The sequence below is a fragment of the Acomys russatus genome, chromosome 12 (assembly GCF_903995435.1).
Source record: "Acomys russatus chromosome 12, mAcoRus1.1, whole genome shotgun sequence".
Taxonomy (NCBI): domain Eukaryota; kingdom Metazoa; phylum Chordata; class Mammalia; order Rodentia; family Muridae; genus Acomys; species Acomys russatus.
This window is the reverse complement of record NC_067148.1, coordinates 11,988,984-12,010,169: the sequence shown is the minus strand read 5'-3', so window position 1 is coordinate 12,010,169 and position 21,186 is coordinate 11,988,984. Positions and strand designations below refer to the sequence as shown.

Genomic DNA, 21,186 nt, shown 5'->3' with positions numbered 1-21,186 from the left:
GACTCAAGTAGAAACATCTGTTAGCTAACTGAGCCTTCAAGGAGAAGATGCAGAAGGCTCTGACTCCCATCAAAAGGGGAAGGCTAGCCAGTCTTCGCCAGGGAACGGCTAGTGTGCGGAACATGGGCTTGGGGTAACTATTTGAACCGTTTGGATCCATTTTTTTAAAACCTACAAAGGGGACCATTTATTGTTATTTTATTTTTTATTTTTTTTAAGAAAACTAAAATGATATATGTAACCTTGGACTCTGTGTCTTTCCGATCAGGCCTCATGTGACCCCGAGCATGAAAGTCAACCACAAATAAACAGTGGGCCCAGAGAACCATCCTACCAGAGGGGCCACCCCTCTTGTCTGCTGTACAGATCCTTACGATACAAACTAGTGATAATACTTCATGGAGACTGGGTCCCAGCTCCGTCCCTGTCTGCTCTGGGAGGAGAGCAGGTTATGTGACAGCCCTGGGCATCCATCCCTCACTAACACAATGGAGACGCTGGGAGTAGCAGAGCGAGGTAAAGCAACTGAAAAGAATTCATATTTGGAAGGTGATGACAAGAGTGCCCTGCACGCAGCAAGTACAATAAAAATACTACAAACGAATATAAATCGGTTCTGTGGTCTGTGTGTTCCCTTTCCTGATGCCAACGGTTTACAGGGTAAGAACCCCAGGCTCATGCATCTATTGTGGGCACACACTGAGCCAAGCGATGGCGCTGACCCTCAAGGCCCAAGCTTCTGGTCACAGATTCCCCCTGTGTGGCTCCACCTTCCCCTCCTCCCTGCGGGGCCACCTCCTGATTCAGGGCTAGGGCAACCCCAGAGAGAAGGAAGTAGCCCAAGGCAAGGGGTGACTACTGCAGCGTGCTCAGATGCTATGAGTGTCTATGTCCTCAGCGTTTAGAAACCTTCAGCATAAGCAGGAGCCCCTACCGCAATCCCTCTTTCTACAGACCACACCTCCTGTGCATACTTGTTTCCTGGCTACCAGATGTCAACATTGGTTTAGTGACCAATCTCCTATCTGAGGCTCTGTCTTTAGAGAATATATAGTTAGCACGCAGGAGGAGCAGAGTCCAAGTATAGATTGTGGGCTAAGTAGGGAACAATCTGGAAACCGCTAAATCTTCCTATTCCAAGTTACCATGTCAAGGAGGACACAAGGACGCATGCGGTTCGAGTATCACTGAAGTTAGCTTAATAAAACCCAGCTAATAACTTTGATGTGCTCAAAATTCAAGAGGCGACATTTAAAATCTCAGGAAAAGGCCTTTCAATTTCTTACAGTCATAAACACAAACCTGTCACCTGAGTTATAGTATAATGGGAAAATTAATAAATAAAAATAATTCACATATATAAGATGTAAGTTAGTTAGTTTAATGAATTCCTTTTTTTTTCAACACAGGGTTTCTCTGTGTAACCTTGGTAGTCCTGGAACTCTTTGTAGACCAGGCTGGCCTTGAACTCACAGAGATCCGCCTGCCTCTGCCTCCCTTAGTGCTGGGATTAAAGGGGTGTGCCACCATTGCCCAGCTAATGAATTTCTCTTAAGCAGCTGGGCGTAGTGGCGCACGCCTTTAATCCCAGCACTCAGGAGGCAGAGGCAGATGGATTGCTGTGAGTTTGAGGCCAGCCTGGTCTACAAAATGAGCCCAGGACAGTCAAGGCTACACAGAGAAACCCTGTCTCGAAAAACCAGAAAAAGATGAAGGAGGAGGAGGAGAAGAAGCCTGGTGCTTAAAAATCTGTTCACCTTCTTCATGTTGAGGGCAACATCTGTGATAAGCTAGGTCCACGAAAAGACGTGGGGAAAGAAGACATGGTGTCTCATGTGATCCCGAGTGCTCTCTGTGGAGCACTCAGGTTCTGATCTACTTCCCTGTTCCTGACTGGGCTCTAACTCATTCTTTGGCTGGGTGGCGCACGCCTTTAATCCCAGCACTGGGGAGGCAGAGGCAGGTGGATCTCTGTGAGTTCGAGTGCAGCCTGGTCTACAAAGTGAGTCCAGGACAGCCAGGGCTACAGAGACACCCTGTCTCAAAAAAGAAAGAAAGAAAGAAAGAAAGGAAGAAAGAAAGAAAGAAAGAAAGAAAGGAAGGAAGGAAGGAAGGAAGAAGAAAGAAAGGAAGGAAGAAACAAACAAACAACAACACTGGTCCCTCTCTTAACATGAGCCTTAGCATCAACATTGTCACGGGTGGTACTAGCCACACTACAATGGTCCTTTCTATCCCCACCACACTGTCCACCTGATACACCCCACGCACCCTTGTCAGGGTCTAATCAGAGGGACCACTGCCCCCCACGCCTCCCTTACTGGACCCCACTGTGCCTCCAGGCAGCTCCCTCAACATCCTCCACTTAGTATTTTCTTCTCTACAGACAGCTTTCTAGTCAAAATAACAAGCCACTAGTTAAGTTCTACTTCTGCCTAAAAAAGAAAGATTACATGTTAGCCATTCTTTGGAATGTTAGGGGCAAAAGTTACTTCTGGCACACACACACCCTGCCCCCACCCCAGTGCAAGCACATTTAGCCACTAGCATCCCCCATTACACGCTCATGTGAAGCCAGCACAAATACGAATTTTTGGTTTTTTTGTTTTTGTTTTTTTTGCTGCTGTTGATGCTTCCACACTCTTCTGGAACAGTTTTTCTCTCTGCCTGCCTTATTTATTCCCATCATTTAGAGGACAAAAGGCCTAAAAGCAGACAGCCATGCTCTCTTCTTTGTTCAGAGCTTGGGCCTGCCCTACGGCTCAGCTCACACCAGGAATGCTATGATGGGCTATAAGCAATAGGTCATTCAATCCTCCCCAAACCATTTTTCTAAAGATTGAAAGCAGCAAAACTCGTTTTTGTACAGCACATCAAATATTGAGCAGGTCTCCTAACTATATACGAGACCATATATTACTTTCCATCAGAGGCCTTTCAGTTAGTTACGCAGTCTACCTTAAAGCAATTCTGAGGTGTACATGCATTAGGTTTTGGTCATGTGTTTGATGAAACAGATCCATCTTTCAGTCTCGATTCCATTTGTACCCGTTCTTGGCAGATTTACAGGGGCAAGCAGTCAGGGGTGGCTTTTTAACCAATGTGAAGAATTCCATCAACGGTTGTGAAACACATCCAGTGAGCTCCTCCCACAAGCCTGACCCTCATGCTGTTGGCTGGGCGTTGCTCCTGTACAACGTGGTGCCACTGCTTTTCATCTAAGGAAGAGTGGTGTGTAGGTCTCACAAACGTGATAAACTGGAATAGAACCAAACATTAGACAAATCACTCTGAAAAGACTGTTTCTGGGGGTTGGGGGAGAGACAGCTCTCTAACCAGAGGGCTTTAGGGAGAAGGTGCCCTTTCTTACTCCCTCGAGGCAGTGCTAGCAATGAAGGAAACTTCTAGTATGATGCACTTCCGGTAAGAGTGTGTGCCAAAGTGAAAGCCCCCTGGCAGAAACAAATGGGTCAGGGGTTAAGACAGGAGGAAACCCTACCTGCTTACTGCCTGGATGTCAAGTGATAACTGTTTATTAGCGATCTCTTACGTGTCTCTACTGATGCAGTGACTGAGTTGTATTGCATCCAGCTTTAAGGTTGGTTTGTGCCCAGAGATAAGATTATCAGGCAGCAAGCAATTAGATGACTCAGGAAGGGGGTGTGGTCTCACCTACACACTTGTGCCTAAGTAAACCCTTGGTTTGTTTTCTCCTGTAGCCAGCGGAAGCTGCTTCTCCTGTATTTCCCACCAGCTTTGCTTACGAAGCTCTGAATCCAGAACTCGCCGTTTCCACTATTATCCTGAAATACTGAATTGAAACCTAATTTCTTCTTAGTGATGTCAATACGATGCACCTTGGCTCTTTGCTCTCCCAGTTTACAAATGCTGTGCATGTTAATATTCTGGATCTCTCAATCTAAAACTATATAGCTATGTTTCACCTACGGGAAAGCAACATGTGACACAATTAAGATTTCATTTGGGTTTATTTGTACCCAGATTTACATACTAGGAGCTGACCAACAGCTAATATGTGATTTACCACGCTCAAGGCTTGACGAAGAGGTAGCCAGACATTTGTGCTTTGGTAAATGCTTCTCTCATGAACACAGGGAAGTCTTAGAGACGGGGCATGCCTGAATATTAACCTAGGGTTTCATGTTTGTGAATGGCTACCAGCCAATCTTGGTTCCAATCTCACTTCAAGCTTTCAATGCTACACGCTCAGTTAGGGTGAGGCCATTTTATTTATTTATTTTTTTGTTTTGTTTTATTTTTTGTTTTGTTTTAATTTTTTATTAATTTATTCATATTACATCTCAATTGTTATCCCATCCCTTGTATCCTCCCATTTCTCCCTCCCTCCCATTTTCCCCTTACTCCCCTCCCCTATGACTGTGACTGAGGGGGACTTCCTCCCCCTTTATATGCTCATAGGGTATCAAGACTCTTCTTGGTAGCCTGCTATCCTTCCTCTGAGTGCCACCAGGTACTCGGGTGAGGCCATTTTAAACCTCACCATTGAAAACAGAGCAGGGACCAAGGAAAGGCTACAACGATACACAGAGGTCTCACTATTGCTTGGCGTTTGGAAGCGCTGGAAGTCAAAGCTACACAATGGAGAAGCACAGAGTTGGCTCTGACAGACCCCTTCAGACCTCTCCACCATCAGCCACTTGCTCTACAGAAACCTCACCTGGCTGACAGGTCTGTCATGCCTTTCCAATACTGATCATTATCGGTCATTTACATTTCTTCCTTCACTCATTTGCTCATCCACTGAACTTGAACCAGTCACATGCTCTGCACCCAACACTCTTCTCTGTGCTAGGACCACAACAGTGAACAAGCCGGACCATCCTGCCTCAGGCCCCACACTGGGCAGTCACTTCTAGTTCACTAAATCCTTACAGCCCCTCACAGGATAGGTACCATTAGCTCCATTTTTTTTATTGATGTGAACTAAGGCTGACATGTTAAATTCAGGGGTCAGAACTGGTCTTCAGCAAAGCTAGCATTAAACCTCATTACTGCCGTGCTGGTGACCAAATGGTCTGATGCCACTGCTTTAATTCAATGTACAAAGAGGGTAACTGTCCACCAGTTATCTAGGAGGTTCATTACAATTGAGATAACTCAGCATTTTCAAGCATTATGATCATAAATGGAATGTCCTGGCTTTAAAAAAAAAAGTCAAAGAGGTAAGGACTAACACCCTCTCCTGGAACCCAGTACCCTTTCTCAGCCTTGCCTTGACCTGACACCTCTGATGCTATTGTATCCGGTGTCTTCCGGGGTAAGCAAAGCTGCCCTTGGGCTGTCACGGAACGTGTTGCGCAGGGGCTGGATGGGCAAATGAGGGAGATGCTGGAAAGGGACATTCTCACCCACAGATGAAAAACTCTAAGTGTCTTGTGAGTCCAGGATCCCAGGAGAGGCAGCGGCAGTCCCCTCTGGAACTGCTTCTCAGTCTTCACCGGTGAAGTCTTTACCTTCCCATAAAGGCACGGAATCATCCGCACCCCCCAGCTTTGCTATGTTTTGTGAGAGCTTCAAATGAAAACCAAAACCAAGTCTGAGGCAGCCCATCCGCAGGAGCCACACTCCCAGCTGTCAACCACTTCCTTTATGCTGTTTGCACCTGGAATATGAGACAGCCAGTGGAAAGAGGCTGCCCACAGGCGGAGCCAAAACTGTCTCAAAAACTACGGCCTCATTAGAAAACGATTTGCGACTCAGTCACTTGAAGCAATTCTAAAGAAAACTGTCACCAGAGGACACGAAGCTTTCTGTCAAACAGACATTTTTACAGACACTGATTTGATTTGTGGTTCAACCCAACATCTCCAGGACTCAACTTTCCAACAAGCCCGTGCAGCTTCAATCCTTAACTCAGGGTTCATCCTTCACTACTGTCCACTATTATGAAATCCTGGAGGTAGCAAGGACCAAGCAACCCCTTCCTTTCTCACCTCAGCATCCTCATTATGTGGCCATTCAGGCCTAATTCAACACCTGCAACCACAGAGGATTCCAAGCTCTCCTGAGGAACCACAGGGCAAGTGCACGGTTGGTGATGGCTGATGTAACTGCCTTTCTGCAACTTCCTAGGCAATGCCACAGGCCTGCCCTCAGGTGTTCTGAAGTCCCAGCACTCTTCCCAAACCTCAGATTCATCTGAAGTATGCTTCTTCTATTCCAGTACAGAAGCATTTCAAATAATACAGGATGCTGGGACAGGGAAATATAAATACTTGAATTATTTTTAATATTGTACATTTCTTTTCATCAGACCTGTAGGTCTTTCTTTCTGAGGCTTCATCTATTTCTTGTCCATTCATTCTATGGCTTTATTCTTTCTAAAATGTTGCTTAAATATTCTGAAAGGTGCAGTAGTGGGACTTACAGCCTGAGTGGTGGTGGTGGTGGTGGTTTACCAACAGCCACTGAATTGAACTTAGGGCCTGAGCAAGAGGAGGGAATTCATGCCCGACACTATACATGTAGTCAACTACCTCTGGCTGGTGAGGCCACAGAGCGTAGAGGAGAACTTGCCACTGCTGTATCTTTTTTTTTTTTTGGTTTTTCGAGACAGGGTTTCTCTGTGTAACCTTGGCCATCCTGGACTCACTTTGTAGACCAGGCTGGCCTCGACCTCACAGCGATCCGCCTGCCTCTGCCTCCCGAGTGCTGGGGACCACTGCTGTATCTTAAGCCAGTATTAATATCTAACTATTTAGGTAAGTGCTTCCTTCACCCCTCATCCAAGAAGTTACTTTCTGCAGTAGCCAGAGACCCTTACAGAAAGCCACAGTTGGTCAAAATGCAAAGATCAACTGGATATGGGATGCTCAGACCCACCTAATCCATTTAGAACACAACTCCTACACAGAAGGCTTGGGGGTGGGGGTGGGGCACAGCAGAAGACGAGGCAGAAAGACTGTAAGAGATTGAGGATCAGGCTATCTGCCGCAAGATCGTGTCTTCTTAAAAAAAAAAAAAAAAAAAAAAAAAAAAAGAAGACCCCCCCCCAAATGGAGGGGAGGTGTAGGGAAGAATGTAATCAAGGTGTGTTATATGAAACTCTCAAAGAATTATTTAAAATATATTATTTAAAAATATGTTATTTAAAATATATTTTTATTTATTAATATTAATAAAATAAATATATTATTTAAAAATATATATAATTAAAAATATATTATTTAAAATATATTATTTAAAAAATAAAAAAATAAAATTGAGTTTTGCTGGCAACCACATCACTCTAGTCACTGGCCACACAATTCTACAGCCTAAATCTTCGTATCACGGGCTCCTTCCTTGTGCAGTTGATATTTTGGGGAACATAAGTGCACGGGTTTATATTTGGCTCACATTTATTTGGCATTTTTTTTCTCAAGTCTATTAGGGTTCTTTTGGAGATCAAATCTATAACTTTCCACTTTAGCTGTCCATTTCACCCTGGCCATTCACAAACTGAAGGATATAATTTAAGTCACTTACACCATTAAGTGGACAGCCTGGGCTTGAATCAACTTTGCCACATAGAAGCTGTGTAACCTTGAGGACACTGGGCTGTCCTGATTTACTTCATTAGAGAGCGAGGATACACAGGAGCACCAAGGGCAGAGGGCTGGTGTGGGGACAAAAGGAGAGGACACACAGGACACTACTGAAGTGGCTGTGGCGACAGCCTCTGCTACTGCTTCTAGTATGCTCACTGCTTGCCTCACTAATAAAAAAGAAGTCCACGCCCACCAAGGCCATCCTCGACAGCCACACTGACTCTCGGTTTGGTAACACAACTCCAGCTGGCAGTCTATTGCTACCCATTTCATATGCTACCATTACGAAATCCTGAGGAGACGAGAGAGTGAACTCAGTGAAAATTCGCACAAGCACCCTACCCGGCATGCCTTCTTTGCTTCTCATTCCAGGCATTTTACTGAACAAGAGAACAACTTAGTCCTGTCTGACTTTCTCTTTGTGTCTAATGCTAATCACTTTGTTTCTGGAGTGTTCTCCGTCTTCATAATAATTTCTAGTATCTGGACGGGATTTTCTATTCTCTCTATCTGACCCTCTCCTCGCTTTGATTTCCCTCTGAACCCCCCTCCCCTTCCCCGAGAAGGCTGGCTGGAGTTGACCTGTGACTGGCATGCAAGGCCTAAGTCAGCACTTTAACAGGGGACTCCCGTCCATGACGAGGGACTGAGGGTCTCACGCTAGCTGCTGTGAGGACCTCCACTCCTTTACACTCTTTTTTTTCCTCCTCAGCCTGTGGGAAATTAGCAGCCCCATTAACAGGCAAAGATGATGGGAGCACTAAGTGGCAGAGTGCCTTCAGTCTTTTATTTTTCTCATCAGAGGTCTCATCCCTTCCTGATTCTTTTCTCTACAACAATAAAGCAAAATCTTATGATGAGAAAACACAACAGAAACGGCATTCCAGTCCCGACAGAAACTGTACTGTACGCCATTAGCAGAAACATGTATAACACGCTCGGTGTCACGTGCGTCCCATTTTTCTATATCTGGCTTATTTTGTCAACTTCATTTCCTGCTGGGATAGTTCCCTGCCAGAGTTTTACATTTCTCTTGTTGTTTTAAGAATTTCTTACATATCTTGGCACACGGGATCCTCTAGGTCTCCTGACAATATTCTAAGGAAAGCTATTGTCTCTGAGGTATTTATTCTTGTTTCTCACTTCTTTAAAGGCTCACTTTGGCTTCGATATTGTGCCATTTGCAGCCATATCTCCTCCTCCTCCTCCTCTTCTTCTTCTATGATCATAGTTTGAATTCTGCTCATCAAAGAATCCCAGAATGTTAGACCTGGAGTGTGCACATGGGGGTGAGAGTGTGGGTCTTCTCTGATAACTGGCAACAGACGCCATGCTTATGTCATCAGAGGCTCACTGCTTTTTTTTTTTTTTTTTTTTTTTTTGGTTGCTTTTATACATATGTAACCTGCGGGGGCTCCTTGTGCTTTCCGTTGTACATAGCAAACTGATAATAGATGCGGCATTGCCATTTGGAGCTCCAAGTTTCACAGTAAACAGAATGGGAGCGGGGTAATCATGTGCTGTACAGCACTCGATTTGTCAGGACGTCTTTGAGGAAGTTTGGAGCGTGTGCAGAAGGGTCTAATCTGAATATTAGAGGCTGGGTTTCTAGTTCTTTCTCAGCCTCTTTTAGACTCTAAAAGCCGATCTCCCACGTCTGTGAGATACTTGGACTGTGTAGTGCACTGCGCTGCATCCATCATCTACTTCCTGGTTATCACAGAAGCTAAAAGCTAAACTGACTGCCAGACACCCAATACCTATTTATTGAATAAATGGATAAAACTTCCTCGACTTCTATTTCACCAGCCAATCTCTTCTTGGTTAAGATAGATCCAAACAGCAGCTCCCTTCATTTCCTTTACTTTCCCAGAGATGAAAATGTCAGAGAGGCAAATTGGTACCTGGGACCCTGTTCTCATTTAAACATGAATAAGGCTTGCAGGAGGTGTCCAAGTAGCTTAGGTCTTTCATCACTCTGAGTTATTACGTCCGTGTCATTTTTGTATGCTACATCAAAAAGTAAATTATCCAATGCTTGATAAGGCTGGATAGTCTAAAGTTCATTTATCCACTCAAAACTCTTTATTAAGTGTTTGCTAAGTATCAAAAGCTGTTCTGGGCATTGCGATTTCTCCTTCTCTTTCACTTCAACAAGTCTCTGTCCCTTGGCTTCTGGGTCCTCACGTCTCTGAGGCAGGTGCGAATCCTGGTTGCTTGTGAACAACCCACTGGACTTGTCCAGTGTTTTCTTTTTGCTCTATTACAAACTCTACCATTAACTGACCTTGTATTTCAAGGGACATTCATTAAATCCACGTTTCTCAATGTTTTCATAATGACAACAGGTTTTTTATGCATTCCAAATATCAAACTAAATATAGTATATTTAAAAATCAGAGCCAATAGACAAAGCAACACAGTATTCATAACTCACATCCCTCATTACCCCATTAAGTCGTTTACTTGAAAAATTGAAATAAGGAGCATTTTGAAAGAATATATCCAGATTTGTAATGTCACCCTATCGACCACTGATACGATGACTGCCTTTTAGGATGTGAGCACTAATTGTGCATTTCTATATGCAGCATAAAAATAGGAATTAGCAGCCAGGCATCCTGCACCCTGTTATTCCAGCACCCAGGTGAAGCAAGTCCATTATGATTTCAAGGCATCTTCCATTACACACCATGTTCAATGCAGGCCTGAGCTGCAGGAGACCTAGTCTCAAAATAAAGCAAAATGAGAAAGAGAGAGAGAGAGAGACAGACAGACAGACAGACAGACAGAGAGAGAGGTGGGGCGGGAAGGAATTGCCTTTGAGGACTAGGACACATAAATATGAATAACACTTCCTTAATTTCCTTAGCCTACTTTTAGTAATCTACCTATAACCAAATGCAAAACCTCCTTCTCAATGCACTCCTGTCTATTTTCAATGAGATAAAGATAAAGCCGTGATCTCGTTTTCTTAGAAAGTATAGCTTTTCATCAAGGCATTTCTAGCAAGTACCTGAGTCATCAGATCATTTTTTTTTATTGGCTGGGATTGGATTACAGAATAAGTTGTTTGCAGAAAAACTATAAATCCATTTGTCTTCACTGTTTCCTTGGTGTGCTATTAACAGAATGTGCTCTGTCCACACGAGGTCACAGCCACCTGATCCGGAAGTGTGCTTTGCTGAATCAGCATGGTCAGAGAGCATTGTGATTACTGCTAAATAAGCAGCATATCATGAGGGGATGGGGGAGGGGGCCCCCAACACACTTCTTATTAGCATAATAGCTGTGCCAACAGAGTTTTGTCCAAAGATAAAAACAAATTCTGCACTAGGCAACAAGACATCCAATGACGTATAGACTACATTTTATTTGTAGTGAGTGTGTTTAGAACACCACTGTTTTATCTTCCAGAATTATCATTTCACAAATATTGAGATTTTGCAATAAGATAGCAGTACATGTCTGAGTGCGTTTCCAGCTGCTCCGGAGGCTGAAGCAAAAAGGAACACCCGAGTCCAGGAGTTCAAGGCCAGCCTGCACAACATGGTGACAGCATGTTTTAAAAATAAAAACCTTTGCACTAAGAATTAAAATTAGTATCAAGCTGGGCACCGGTGGCACGTACCTCTAATCCCAGCACCAAGGGAGGCAGAGACAGAATCCTGTGAGTTCAAAGTCAGCTGGTCTACAAAGCAAGTTCAAGACTACGCAGAGAAACCCTGTCTCGTAAAACAACAACAACGAATTTTTTTTAAAGTTTAGTTTTGAATCTTAAATTTGTCACAATTTACAGAAAATACAGGGCAAATTTTTTAAGACAAATTAATTACACCTTTTAAGAATTCTTAGCCAATTATATCTTTAATGTATTATGTGTATAACGTATTAGCGAAACAACTAAGTATGTCTCATTTACTAGAGAGAATCACCACGAGCCTGGTAAGGTTCGGGTTCCTGGTAATGTCTTAGGACGAATAGAGGGAACACCCTCTAAGCGTGAGAGTCAAATCCAGTCTTTGAGACACGGACTTCTCTACCCTGGAGTTATCAGCCACCATGTGTATTATTTACAGAAGGACACTCACATGTTCACTACTGTCAAGAGCTCACAGTACACTGTCTTCCTTCTCGCTCCACAGCAATATTCCGCATCGTTAATTCTGTGTATTACCAATGCAGGCTTATGGGTAATCAATACCTGCAGGTTTTTATTTGACACTGTTCTTGTATCATTCATTGAATTATAATCACCTGAAATATCTCAGTATAGAAAAAGCTCTCATTGCTAAAAAAAATTATACTAAAGATGAGCATTTATACAAAAAGTGGACATAGCAGAATGCATTACTTTGCTCAGCTGCCTCCTATTAGTAGGGAGTATCCTGTAAGAAAGAAAACCCTGGGCCAAGGACAGAATAATAAACACGTAAGTAGGTGTGAGTCTGTTGACCGTTAATGGGTATGAGTAGGTGGGTTGAATGGATCAGTTCACGGTGGAGCAATGAGATCCACACAGTGCTCCCAGCACAGTGCTGCAGGATATGACCTTTGACTTATAAGTCCCAGACAGGCAATGAGCCGTATTAGCATTTTACACGTTATTTGTAATATTTATAATATTAGCATTTCAGTATTTCCTGAAGAGTTTTTTTTTTTTTTTTGTGGTCCTTCCCCAACTTTTCATTTTACAAATAAAAAAACGTGGACCCCAAGTGTCTCAGTTAAGGGACCTATTAAAAGTCGCATGGTAGGAAGGGCAAAAAAGTGACAGCGCCAGGAGCAGAGTCTGTCTTCCCCTCTTGAGCCACTGGCTCAGGAAGATTTCACTAAATGTCTTCCCATAGGCAAGCCAGTGCTAAGAACTAGATGGAGAAAAAGGAATGCACTATGGACCTTCAGGAATGTTGGTGAGGATTCCCAGGCGGGGGCAAGAACCCACTGGGCTGTTATGGAGGAAGCGCAGTGTTTTTTTGTTTGTTTGTTTGTTTGTTTTTTTTGAGGGGGTTGTTTTTCTTTTTCTTTTTTTCATTTAATTTATTCAGGTATCCCATCATTTGTAACCTCCCGTTCCTCCCTCCCTCCCTCCCTCCCGTTTTCACCCTATTCTCCTCCCCTAGGTCTATGACTGAGGGGGACCTCCTCCTCACTATGTGGTCATAGGCTATCAAGTCTTATCTTGGTAGCCTGCTTATTCTTTCTCTGAGTGCCATTAGGCCTCTCTACCAAGGGGAGGTGGCCAAATATGGGGCACCAGAGTTCATGTCAGAGTCAGTCCCTGCTCTCCACATAACTGTGGAGAATGTCCTGTCCATTGGGTAGATCAGAGTAGGGGTTCGATGTTTACTACTTGTATTGTCCTTGGTTAGTGCAATAGTTTGAGCAGACCCCCCTGGGCCCTGATCCAGAGCACTCTGATTCAAGGTGCAGATAGCCGAGCCTAGGAGGCCCAGGGAAGGTTCCAAGTGGCTGTTAGATCTAAGCTGGGTGGGCCTTGACTTTGCCAGTGAGTAGGACAAGGGAACAAAGAAAAACATGGTCCGTGAAAAGAAATTAATTCTCTAAGACTAACAAATAAGGTTTCTGTTTGCTCTAGCATCCATATTCAAATTGTGTCAGCTCTTACTGCTGTACAATCTAGTCATTTCTGAGCTCAGGGAGCCCAGTGTGTGGAGGACTGTTGGACACCAGGTTTGAATGCAAAGGTCCTGCATAAGCCGCTGACTGGCAGCAGCGCCACACAGTGCTGCACTGCTGCTCCAGCCCGGCCTGCAGTGGTACCACCTTCCATGAGCCCTTGTTCCTTGGCTGAGGAGAGGGCTGTTCCTATCTACCGCTGCTCAACAGGGACTCGGGGATTGGAAGATGACGCGTAAACCCACATGGCCTTAGCGCTCAGGTAGTGGAAAGCCCGTCGTGCTGCCTTCACTTCCTGAAGTTGTATAACTATGGCCCAGCAAAGTGCAAGACAGTATTGTGACCTTCAGCTCATCTGCCTCAGACCCTGCTCCAAAGACACCACTAACCACAACAGGCAAGTCACTGGATGTGGAGCTCTGATGTGTGGCCTTGTCAGAGATTTTTCTGAGTCACATACACTCACATAAAACCTTCCCGTTAATTAAAAGAAAAAGTCACTAAGTTTATTCTTCCTAGCCAGGCAGGTCCTGCCCTGGGAGGGCAGCCTCCCCTCCCTTACCTGGGCTCTGGGAGGCTAACACTCACACCTCTGTGGGAGCACCCCTCCTCAAGCTCTCCACATACCCCCAAACAAGTGGCCAGAAACTTCTCCAAGAATAGAGGGAAAAGTTACTTTGAGAAAGGATCTACAAAAGTGCACGGAAGGCATCAGAGAGAACTTTCTAGAAAAGTGTATTCTGAAAGCTGAATTACAACATCAATAGAAGATGAATTTGAGGGGAGATCTGCGAAGTCCCTTTAAAGGGTCAAGGCCAATATAAGAGATGGCACAGACGCAACCAGCAACCCAACTGTGGAGTGAGCATGTGCATGTTCAGACCTTGCAGGTAGGGCACCTTGCTCCCTCTGCCAGCACTGCCGTGAGCTGGTCTACCTAGTGTGCACAACCAGCTGGTGACGCGGGTCATTCTGGTCGCACAGAACAGGAAAGAGAACTGAGTATGTGTGTTTCCTGGGAATGTTGTAACAAATCACTATAAACTTGGTGCAAAAAAAGTCTCAGTTCTAGGGGCCAGAAGTGCACAACTCCCTCCCTAAAGCTTTGAAGAACTGACTCCATAGCGATACTGGGTTCCAGATGTCACCTGGCTCCTCCCCTTAGCTTGTGCGTCCATCTCTCTTCTACAAGCCCATCGCTTCTTGTCTCTGCCCATCCTTCTGTTGTCACATCTCTCTCCGACCTTAATCACACCTGCTGAGTTTTCTACTCCCCACCAACCAGTTCTCATCCCTGTTCAGAACACATAATTTATCTGAATGGGACAGTGACACCAAAGCGAGCAGGGGCTGTTTACTTGCTTGCCGAAGCTCCGATTTCCTGGGTTCCCGCCATGTACTTGCAGGGCTTTCAGCTCTGACCACAGAACCTGGGGAAGAAAAGGTCTGCGTTAACCACTCAACTCATGTGAGCAGCCACCAATAGATTAGCCCTGCAGTGGTCAAAATGCCAGCATTTGGGCATGCAGTAAAAGACCAGCTCAGAATCACACTCATACATGTAACTATCAATACCTCTTAGATACTGAAATTAACCCGATACACAGATGGATGTATGTGCTTGCTTCCCCCCCCCACCCCACCCCCCACCCCGAGACAGGGTTTCTCTGTGTAATAGTCCTGGCTGTCCTAGACTCACTTTGTAGACCAAGCTGGCCTCGAACTCACAGCGATCCACCCGCCTCTGTCTCCCGAGTGCTGGGATTAAAGGCGTGCGCCACCATGCCCAGCACTATATGCTTGCTTTTTGTTTTTAGCAAAAATCATAGATATCCTTGATCTAATTCCATCCTGCCTTTATTGCTTTTCGTAATAATGAAAGTAAGGGGGCAAAACCAGATTTTTGCTTCCAGCAGCTTAAATAGATAAAAATCAGCCTGGCTGTCAAAATCCAGGTTGGTCTTGTCAGGGTGAGATGAAAAGCGGAGTAATAATTGAAAAGGATGAATCCGGACACTAACAAGGAAACGCGCTTGGCTAATCAAGTAAACACATGCAGGTCCCAGATGGAGTTTGTATGGCACTGTGAGCAGAGCGTCCGTTTACAGTTATGTTCCTGGAGCAGACACTCTTAAAGAGACGCGCATTTTACAATATGGCATTAGCAGCAGCAGCAGCACTTTTGTTTTGTTTTGTTTTAACCACAAGTTTCTCCTTCACCAGCACTGAAAGCTTAATTGTGGTCATCACAGGCCTCAAGTCTACTCTACTGTCCCTTTCACAGAAGTGGAGCCAAGACTCAGAGGAGGATCTGGGCCAAAGGGCAGCAAGGTCAGTGTGGCCTAGGATCACATGTGAAGAGGTGACCTTGGTTTTAAGCAGAACTTAGTAAGTCTAAAAACGTCACCTGGGAAATGTATTTTTATTCAACTATACATTGGCAATAAGTGGCCATAAGAATGATGCTTCTCCCGCCCGCGGCCCCTCCCTCAACCCATGTGTGTGTACAAATGTGCCAATGTGTTGAGGTCAGAGGTCAACCTCGGGCTTTGACTCTCAAGAGCCATTCTTTTTCTTTCTTTCTTTTCTTTTCTTTTTTTTTTTTTTAAATGCGTTTCTTGATTTAAGACAGTCTTTCGCTGGGACCTGGGGCACACTAACTAGGCTAGGCTGGCTTCACAGTGAGCCCCAGGAAGCCCCTGTCTCCATGTCCCTATCCCTAGGATGACAGGCACACACCACCTTGTGTGATTTTTCACATCGGGGTTGCACTCAGATCCTCAGTCTTGCACTCAAGCACTTTCCAAGTAGACTAAGCTATTTCCCCCAGCTCCTTTTTTTTTTTTTTAAAGTGGGAAAGAGGTTATCTTGTCTCAAGTATGGAGACCCGAGATGCACAAATTTGCAATGGCATGCTCTTACTACACAGAAGAGTTTTCTACTTTAGATCCTAAGGCATTTCTCTTCTATTTACAAGTCCCCTCGCTGAACCCAGGGTCAGAGCATGCTTCACAGCTCTGGCCAGCAAAGCTGGAGGCAGAGTGAACTGTTGTCCCGATATCTATTCTTGCCTTCTATCCGGAGACCTGGCTTCTTGACCTATGATGCACTTCCAACGTCTTTGTCCCTCCTCAACGCCACCCCCCCACACCTCCTCCTCTCCCTCTTGCTCTTTCTTTTTCTCCATGGAACGGAATCTGATTTCACTTGTCAACAGCTAGAAAGCATCACGCGGGTCAAAACTATAGTTCCCAGCACCCTCGCAGCTCCACAGGGCAGGCGGCATGTTCCGGCCAAGGGCGAGTGAGCGGAGATGATCTGCAGGATTCCAGGCACCTTTAGAAGGAAGGGCATCCCACTTCCTTTAGGTCCTCGCCTGCAGTGATGTGAGGCAAGATCCTGAAATGGAAGCCAGGAAGTGAGAGCACCAGCTGACAGAAGAACTTGTCTGCTCAGCATCATCACGGGACTTCCCCCCAGCACAGCGCCTGGCCTATTACACCATAGAGAGAATGATTCACTTGTTTTTAGGCCACTGCTACTGGTCTTCTGTTATAGCAACCAAATCAATAACCCCAGCAATATTTAACTCCAATAATTCCCACGCCAGCCTCCCTGGATTTCCATCAACTGTGAGCCTTTGGATTAGAAAAGATGCCCTCGAGGTCTGTATATACACACATCTTGACACTTGGAAGAGCTTATGTGCAAATGCAAGGGACTGATTTTTTTTAATTGCCATTACAATCTTTTAAAAAGCTGAATTTTGGGGATAAATATATTGAAGCCCAAGGAAAACATTAAATACTTCCTGTATTTAATTTCCACGCATAAAGTGGGGCATGAAAATCAGAGACAATATAGAGAAATGCATATCCCTCGACAAGCTTGTGGTGGCATGGGACTGGCTCGCTGGGTCATACAACTAGTTGCGAGCTGCGAGCTTAAGATTATTATTCCCGACAAAGGGTGGCGATGAACCACCATCTATGGAAAGGAAGGACAATGTGGGTAAGAGTTCCTTGCAGTCATCTTTCAGCACTTTAGTTACTGGGTCTTTCTCTGTAGATACTTTGTAACTGGATACATTTTCATTTTCCACAATATTAGAATTCTTCCCTGAGAGGGCGAGTGACCTGAAGGAAAGACTTTTCCTGCAGGGACCTGAGCATCTTGGGTTAAAATGTGCTTCCAATGTCTTCCCCCACCTCTCACCCCCCTACCCCCTCACCCTTCTCTTCTTGTCACTGTTCCTCTTTCCCTCCACTGACTCTGTTTCTCTCCATTTTGTTTCATGTGGCCATGTCAGCTCTACCGTGTGCCAGAGTCTGTAAAGCCTGGTAGGAATGCTAGCTACATGTATGTGTGTAGGTGTGTGCATGTTGGCAGGGAGAGGCTTCAGAGTGTGTGTTCAGATATGGTTAACAGCTATGTCATGTTAAAGACAGACAGGCATACAGACCAAAGTGTACATGGGCATGCATATATGTGTGCATGTACGCGCGCGCGCGCACACACACACACACACACACACACACACACACACACACATACGGTGTGGGACATTAAGTAGCAGGAGCCTCAGAATAGATACATCTTCACTGGACACAGGGTCTGTTGATCCCAACACTGGGTTTTGTGCAGCCTGTTAGTTCTTTTGAGAAGAGAAACAGTGTCATTTGTTTGGGGCAGGTACATTTGAAACACAGTATAAGAACACATTAAAAGCTAAGCAGTGCAGGATTACTTATTGGGGAAGAAGCCATATCACTGGAACACTGCTGAGCCCCTGCTACCCGGTTTTTCTCTCTTATTTCATAGCTGCATTTGAAAGGAGAAGCCAAGCAGGCTCCACCACGTCTCCTTTCACTTTTCCTGTAAAGCCTGTATCTCTTGTTCTTGGCCTTAAGGTAGTTCGGGGGTACAGACTCTGAATCTGGTTAGGGACAAAAGAAGTAGAAACAGGGGTGGCCCCCTTTGTCCATGACTCTGCTTCCCAACGCAAGGGTAAAGGATTTGCAAATCTTCCTGGCCCTGTGTTGTGTATGACTGTCCTCCGAACCATGCAACTGCCACCATCTTTGGGATTCAGCCGAGCCACCTTGCAAGAGAATACCTCAGCTGGGCTTGATAGGACAGAATGAGGAGTCACAAGACCTGAGTATCTGGCCACATACTGGTATATGTAACCAACTCAACCTTAACAGCACAGGGCCTGGGGGAAATGGCTACAGTATGTCTGTAGGCTTTGGAAGACTGGGGAGGAGACCCCGCTCACATGATCCTACTGCTAAGCCCTCATCCCGTCTGGGATTTGTAGTTGTGGCATTTTAGGGGAGGTGCACCTACACCCTTGTAAGAAACCCCTCACCTGTGTTCTGTAAGAAAGCTCAATCAACTCGTTGGTTCCCAAGAAGGAATTTTTGTGGAGTTGGGGGACCTAGGAGGAGGAAAAGACATTTGTTGCTTGTGTCTCCCTCTGGGGAGGAATCCTAGTGACTCCTGCTCTGAAGGCATGCCTTCTAGTAAACCAGATACAAAGGCAAGGTTTGGTCTCCTCTAGCCTGCTTTCTTCATCTCCACGCTGTGGGACATGACTAAGTAATTTTTGAATGAGGGAATCAATGGATGTAGGTGAGTGGTTTGCTGACTCCCTGGAACTCCAGGGAAACTGTCTGACACTGAGGCTCTGAGGGTTTTGATCAGTCACTCTGTGAATTATAGTGCTTGCACAGGGTATACACACAGGAGGGGACAGAGGGAGGGAGGGAGAGAGGAAGAGAGGGAGGAAGGGAGAGAGGAGGGAGGAAGGAGAGAGAGAGAGAGAGAGAGAGAGAGAGAGAGAGAGAGAGAGAGAGAGAGATTTTTTCAATATATTCAGTAAGATAGTCATTCCAGGACACCACAATCCATGGGACCTCAAGTTCCATATATAAAATGACACGGTATTTGAATATAACCTACAGAATTTCTAGTTTACATTAAATCATCTAGATCAGCTATGCCGCCTAACAAACATAAATGCCATGTAGAAAATTGATACAGTGTATTATTTATAGACTAATGACCAGAAGAAAAAAAAATCTATACAATTTCAGCAGGCTTTCTTTTCTGGATATTTTTGATCCACAGTTGATTAAACACACAGAATAGAGGCCCCACTATGTACATGTTATTTATAAATGCCAAATATATATTTTAGTATGAAATGTTACACTTTATAGAACTAGTCAAATAGAAATAGAAGGACATGAAGAACACCAGTATAAGTGACGGCGTGTTCTTGAGGCAGCCTCGTGGTTTTATTACCATCCATCCTGGAGGCCACTGGTCCAGACTATAAATGTGCTGGCCTGGATTAGTCCAGAGAGGCTTAGAACGGGCATCGGGCCATGTCATGCCTTGAGTCCCTTGCTGGCTGTGTACTGTCAAGTGACTAGAATGTGGGACTCAATAGCAGTTGAATAGGTAGGACTTACAGAGCTAAAAGCAAAGTGTGTGTGTGTGTGCGTGTGCGTGTGTGTGTGTGTGTCTCAGTGGACTCATTGTGAAACACCTTGTTCAAGAGCAGACTTATGAATAGAGGTGGGGTAGACCTTGGTTTCCATCACACTGTGTGGGCACTAACATGCTGTAGAATAGGAGGAAACAAAGCCAGCGATTGGAAGAGAGTGGGAGTTGGTTCCATCCCATAACATGAAATTGAGACACAGAAATCTGGATTTGGTTTGCTATGGGACAACAGGGAGTCACTGGACATTTAAAGTTAAAAACAAAGTCATGTCAATATTTTATGAAGATCAGATTGAAAGCAATATGCATTGTGGACAGAAAGATTTGGGTTTGGCTAGAGTGTCTCGAAAGTCTGCCAGATAAAGCAATGAGTGAAGAAGACAGTGTGAAAGTGGGACTCTGCTGGGAAGAACACAGCACGGCCTTGCCAGCAACATACGAAGAAAGATGCTATCTCAGTTGCCAGATGACCCTGCTGTTGGCACACATCATAATCCTAAGTGATTTCTGGAGGTTTCTATGCTGGTTTTCTATGGTAAGTAATCCCAGTATGAGCTGGTATTTCTTTGCTTCCACTTAAAAGCTTGGAGTTTGTCCTGTTGTCCAAAGACTGAGTCATTAGTATAGAAGACAGGGTACATCTTCAAGGTTTGCTGAAAGAAGCAATTTCAAGGCTGTTCTGCCTTGAAAGGAGAGTGGGTAATTCTCTTTGTGTGTGTGTGTGTGTGTGTGTATGTGTGTGTGTGTGTATGTGTGTGTGTGTGTTCGCACGCACGCGCTGTGAAGATGCACTGGGTTTCTGAGTATAAGCAAATATTCTAATCAATATTTAGATACTGATAGACACCAGTAGTAAATCTGTGGGCTGGTTCAGCCAGATTTTCTCTACATGTGACCTTCATGGTATTTTCAGTTCTGAGGTTTATCTGTGGGGTAAGTTGAATGGGGGAAAGATGAGATGGGAAAGAGAATTAGGCCATAATGGTGCTGAGGGAAGAGGAAATCTGGGCCTTTCTATCAGAGGTTGATTCTGTGCACAGGTGCACGGTGGGCCTGCGCCTGGGCACTTCCATTTTTGAAGGCTGTGTGCTAGATTCTTCAACGGCTTATTTTGAAAATGGACTCCTAAGACGGTAAGAAATGACCAAAAGTTGCACAAATCTCACTTTCCAAATAGAGTTCTGCAGAAAATACACCTGCCATCTGGTCTCCTGGCTATTGCTACTGCTTTCCTCTGAGGCAGATACTATTTAATCCAGACCACAGTTTATTCATTTAGTGGGTTCACGAGGTGTTCAGAACCTGGCTGTGGCGGGAGTGCTTGACAATGACAGCAACACTGCTCCACATGGGGCCGGGGTTGTCCTTGTCTTGGTGCGTAAACAACTCTGTGTATGTTTGGGTGCTGTCAGCTACAAACTAACCAACCTTGCTATCGCTCAGAATAACATCTCTGACATAC

At 44.9% G+C, this 21,186-nt stretch overlaps 1 protein-coding gene across 1 annotated transcript in view; it reads right to left on the bottom strand.

The window, feature by feature from the left end:
• The window catches only part of Spats2l (spermatogenesis associated serine rich 2 like), a 176,814-nt gene that overhangs the window by 104,891 nt on the left and 50,737 nt on the right, over positions 1-21,186 (bottom strand). Inside the window, exon 3 of the mRNA XM_051153842.1 lies at positions 14,570-14,641. Coding sequence (XP_051009799.1) covers positions 14,570-14,607 — 38 coding nt within the window. The 5' untranslated portion in view covers positions 14,608-14,641. The remainder of the gene's footprint in view (positions 1-14,569; positions 14,642-21,186) is intronic.